This window comes from Cornus florida, unplaced genomic scaffold, assembly GCF_030987335.1.
Source record: "Cornus florida cultivar Cherokee Brave unplaced genomic scaffold, ASM3098733v1 CherokeeBrave_3.0.0_Hap2_Chr05, whole genome shotgun sequence".
Classification (NCBI taxonomy): domain Eukaryota; kingdom Viridiplantae; phylum Streptophyta; class Magnoliopsida; order Cornales; family Cornaceae; genus Cornus; species Cornus florida.
Window position 1 is genome coordinate 78,542,824 of NW_026775575.1, and position 5,158 is coordinate 78,547,981.

Here is a 5,158-nt window from a genome sequence, read left to right on the forward strand (position 1 = left end):
TGACACTTGAATAGATTATAACATAAACGAAAAATGATATATGTGTCCGTTTTTATAGCGGACTGAGGTATCAATCGTTCAAAGATAGATCACTTTAAATCGTTCATAGATAGACCACTTTAAGAGATGGGAGAAAGGGAGAATCTATCTTATTAATTACACACAAAAAAATTTCATTGAACACTATCTATTAGAATTATTTACACTTTAAGAGAAGGGAGAATCTAACTTATCAATTACACATAAAGAGTCTTTGTTGAACACTATTTATTAAAATTATCTACAGAAATGTAAAATGGGAAAGAGAAATGTTTTCAATCGGAAGAGAAAGACCTAAGCAGTCCAACTTCGGCTCAGAAAATGATGATACCTTGTTGGTTGGACATCATATATTGGAAAAATGGAAAATCTCTAGTCCAAACAGAATGTTTCCCCATTTTAATTTTTTCAATTTGATAATTACGGGGGAGTTGCTTGCCAAAGTAAAAATAAATAATTAAATATATGTAAAAGGACAAAAAAATTCCCCTAAACTCTACTATTGTTACATAATGTCCTTCTGAACTATTTTTTAAAGCAACTCATCCCTTTAATTATAGAAAGGTTGCATATTGCCCCATTGACAACACTTTCCGGTCACCAAGGCTAATTTCCAAGGAATACAATTATTAATTTACCCCTTACTTATTAATTTATTATAAAAAATATAAAATATTATGGGTGTAAAATTCCAATGATGCCCTCAGATTTTTATGTTTTTCTTCATCATCTTCCTCCTTGCAGATCCTCTTAAGCCGAAAACCATTTGCTTCTATTAATCGCATTTATGGTGACATTCATGGGCAATACAGTGATCTATTAAGACTTTTTGATATGGGAGTTTTCCTCCTCAAGCTAATTATCTATTTCTAGGCGATTATGTAGATCGTGGCAAGCAGAGTTTGGAAACAATATGTCTCTTGCTTGCCTATAAAATTAAATATCCAAAGAACTTTTTTCTTTTAAGAGGGAACCATGAATGTGCTTCTATTAATCGCATTTATGGATTTTATGATGAATGTAAGCGCTAGTTTAATGTTAAATTATGGAAAGCCTTTACTGACTGTTTTAATTGTCTTCCTGTTGCGGCACTCATTGATGACAAAACATTTGTTACCCAAAAGCTTCAATGGCGGTCAAATATTTGTACACCTATAATATTATATATTTTTTTATAATAAATTAACAAGTAAGGGGTAAATTAGTAATTGTGTCCCTCTGTCGGTCGAAAATTGACCTCCGATGGCCAAAAAATGTTGTCAAGGGGGCAATATGCAACGTTTCTATAGTTGAAGGGCTGAGTTGTTCCAAAAAATAGTCCAGGGGGACATTATGCAACAATGGTATAGTTTAGGGGTATTTTTTGCTCTTTTACCTTAAATATATAATTGAAGGATAAAATTGTCATTTGAGTATAACACAGGAACAATTTGTCAAAAATATGACCGTAATTAACTGGCAATGAAATCATTAAAATACTAATCAAAATCTTATGCTGGATTTGGTCTGTTAAGAGAGGAAAATCTATCCCGAAATTGGTGCTAATGCTTCACTGAAATTCAAATGCTTAGGAAAAGGAGAATTCCCACCCACCCCATAATCATTTCATTACTTCACCATAATATTCTGTTATTATATTATTATAGATAAATCTACCTGAAACCAATAAACAATTAATCATGAAAGAATGTGTTCACAAAATTCAAAAGTCCAAATTTCACTACTTCAGACAGTACTTGAATTTCAGAGAGTTTGAACATCACTCTCAATCTCTCAGTTATTTTCTCTAAAATGGCAAAACATATTCCATCAAGCACAGTCACACCATTTCTTTGCTTGCTTGGTTAGAAAAGAAATATGAAATTTCATTAATTAGTCTGCCAATCAATAAAATAACACAAAAGAAAGACAAGAAGAAAAAAGAAAATCGAGATGATTGACGCAAATCAAGTGCGTCTCTGAATTGATACAAAACTTAAAAGGATTAAATTGAGTCTGACAAAGAGATCTATTCTATCAGTTTCTTTTCTTCCAAACATAAACACCCTAAACACAAAGTAGTCTATCAGCATGTGGATATAAGACTGCATACATATTACAATGACGAGAGTCTCGTGCACTGCACTAACTCTTTTATTCCAAAATCTACACGAGAGGGCTATTGAGAAGTCCATGCCAAGATGAACCGAGTCCATTCCAGCTTGCTCTTCCCAAATCAAGGTCACCCGTGTTACCATCTCCACCAATCTGCCATGGAAGCCCCCACAAGACCCTATTCTCACCTTCTCTGGAATTATAGTACTCTTGTTTCATTGTTGCGACTGTCACATCTCTACTTGTATCTTCATATGCCCTAATTGACATTTTTTCACCAACATTGACACCCACACCACCATTTTCCACACTGCCCACGTTTCCGTAAAACAAATTATGGTGAAGCCCATTTTGGGTAGTTTCAAGAAAGCCACCCCTAAGTGAATCAAGAAAGCTATGAGCTGTATACGACGTGTTGACGCTAGGGTTTCCAAGAATGCCACATTGGGTGTTCTTGAAATTACTCAACGTCGGAAGCTTATTATGGTCATCAAACCCTAGCTGCCCATTGGTTAGGGTTGGGAAAGTGGAGAGCGGTGTGGGAATATTGGATGTGATCAGCGGTTGATCTTGGCTCCGAATTCTTGATGACGATGATGAAGTTGATGATCTCTTGTTCTTCCTGCAGCCTCCACCTACAGGAACATTTCTCAGTGTGCCCCCTTTGGTCCAATACCTCCTACATGACTTGCAGAAGTACCTTGGCTGAGAGAGGCTGTAGTTGTTGTAGTAACAAAACTTGGTGTTGCTGGAGTCGCATCTAGGGCACTTCAGAGCTTGGTCTGGTTGAGGCCTTGGTTTCTTCTCTTGCTGTGTTTTTGTGCAAACTAACATTTCCAGGGTTTGTGAAGCCATTTCCTTTAGCAATCAACAAAATAGAAGAAAGAAATAAGTCACTAAAAGGACATGAATGTCAGCAGCAAAAACTATATATATATAAATGTATAAATGTATATATGTATATATATAGTAGAAAATTAATGTCTAAAGGTGCATGGAAACTTTTTCTAACTAATATTACTAGTACATGCAATTAAGAGGCACATTATACACAAAATGAAGTGCTAATTTCAATAGGGTTCTGAACAAAAGATTGAAAAGTAAAATTGGTTAGAAGGCATAAAGCAATTCCTTGAATTGATAAGCCAAAAAGGTGATATGTAAAATAAAAAACAAAATCTTAACAGCAATGAAATGCTTTCTTCTCTGCAGTTTCTACAAAGGATGGTTGTTTTTGAACTCCACTTGCTATATATGTCATTAAACTTTCTGGTCCTAATAAAAATAGTATAGGGAAGAGAATATATTAATGGTAGTTTGATAACTGAAAAAAAGGAGGAAAATAAAAGAAATGAAGATTTGGGATCTGAATCGTTGATAAAAGATTTTACTTTTCATGTTCTTTTTTCCTCCATTTTCATTGGCAACAAATTAAAGTGGTTCATACTGAACAAGTGAGACACATTTTATTTTTTAATTTTCAAAATTCACAAGATTTGGGATTGGAATTTGATTTATTGGTTTTGAAATTATCAAAAGCAAAACATGCAGAGAACATAAATTAACCCAAGAACAATACTAATTAAAACGCAACCCAAAAATATAATTGGAAAAAACAAAACTCAAAATTCATTTTTATTTCTAATTGTGTCCTTTCCTTTTACCTCTTTTTCTAACTCCAAATTTACAAAAACTTCATGCCATAGATATTTGAACATATATATTTTTTGGGTTTACACCAAGAGCTAGAGTTGAAATAAGAGAACACAGGAATAATAAATTGAGTGAAAGAAGTTCAGTATGTATTGTGTTGAATCTGTTGATCCACATATATCCTACCTGGTGGTGTAGAGCATTTGAAGGATCCATCCATGCACAATTAATTGTGATTCCTCCTGATCAGCTTGAAAGAGAGGCTACTTGGGATAGATATAAACTATAGAGATAAAGAAGTGCAGCTTAATATATATATATATATATTTATATATATATATATAGAGAGAGAGAGAGAGGGTATGGATTGAGGGTTTAGGAATTCATGCAAAGTGAAGCAAATAAGGCCACCTCTCTTCATATAAATAAACCAGCTAATCTACCACACACACATAGTATGTGTGTGTATATATATATACATATATTATATGTAGAGAGAGAGAGAGAGAGAGAGAGATGGGATGTAATGATTACTTGGGTGTCCTAGGGATGAATTAGGGCTTGCACGCAGAGAAAGTAATCACACTGAGTGAGAAAGAGAGCTGGATCGGATCATCTGCAACGGATTTATCTGCCAGTTCGTGTGGGTCCCAATTGTGGAAGGCAACTAATACGTGGAGCCCACCGTTGGTCCCCCTACGTACTCGAATTCCCCCCACCAAATTCTTCATCTTCATCGCCAAGAACTCAAGAAGTCGACTCAAACATGATAAGCATTCAAAATTTGGGACATATTAATGCTCTTTTTGTACAAAGAAAATACTCCATATTTGATATTTATAAGGGAAGATGATTGGGAAAAAAAAAAAAAAAAACAAGGGAAAAAAAAAAAAGGAAAAAAGAAAAGAAAAGGGAAGATGATTGAATTTTAAATATAAGAGATAACATTTCTTTCTAATTACTGTGCATGCAGCAGGTATTGTTTTAGTAATATTTTTTTTTTAAAGTTAAAAAACATACATCCACTCACAAGTCACGATGCTCTCAAATTACCACCTCTTATGAAATAAGACACTTTTTTTTTTACTTTCATTTGTAAAGTAAGAAGCTTATACCGCTAGAACCATTGACCCGTTGATAAAATAAGACATTTTATGCCACTTATTCAACACAATATATCGTTTACGCAACTCAATGCATTAGTTACTCAACACGGTATGTAATATACCTAAACGATTTGAAATTGTTGTATAAGTGATGTAGAATTATTGGATAATTGATATAAAATTTGTTTTGGCACAAAACATCTTGTGTCACAAAAAAAAACCAAACTCGTAAATTTATATTGAAAGAGATATCATAACATCTGAAT

General features: G+C 33.7%; 1 protein-coding gene across 1 annotated transcript; it reads right to left on the minus strand.

The window, feature by feature from the left end:
• Positions 1 to 1,958: 1,958 nt before the first annotated feature.
• On the minus strand, positions 1,959 to 4,370 carry LOC132307003 (dof zinc finger protein DOF2.1-like). Its single transcript, XM_059804651.1, has 2 exons — positions 3,973 to 4,370; positions 1,959 to 2,991 (listed from the first exon to the last, which is right to left on the minus strand). Exons 1-2 carry the CDS (start codon positions 4,000 to 4,002, stop codon positions 2,185 to 2,187), a joined length of 837 nt encoding a protein of 278 aa, XP_059660634.1. The 5' UTR covers positions 4,003 to 4,370; the 3' UTR covers positions 1,959 to 2,184.
• Between the last annotated feature and the right edge of the window lie 788 nt (positions 4,371 to 5,158).

Excerpts from the sequence above, each read along its gene's own strand:
- LOC132307003 (XM_059804651.1), bottom strand. The coding sequence starts at position 4,002 with ATGGATCCTTCAAATGCTCTACACCACCAG. Across the intron at positions 2,992-3,972 it reads CAAATGCTCTACACCACCAG|GAAATGGCTTCACAAACCCT; the intron begins GTAGGATATATG and ends TGATTGCTAAAG.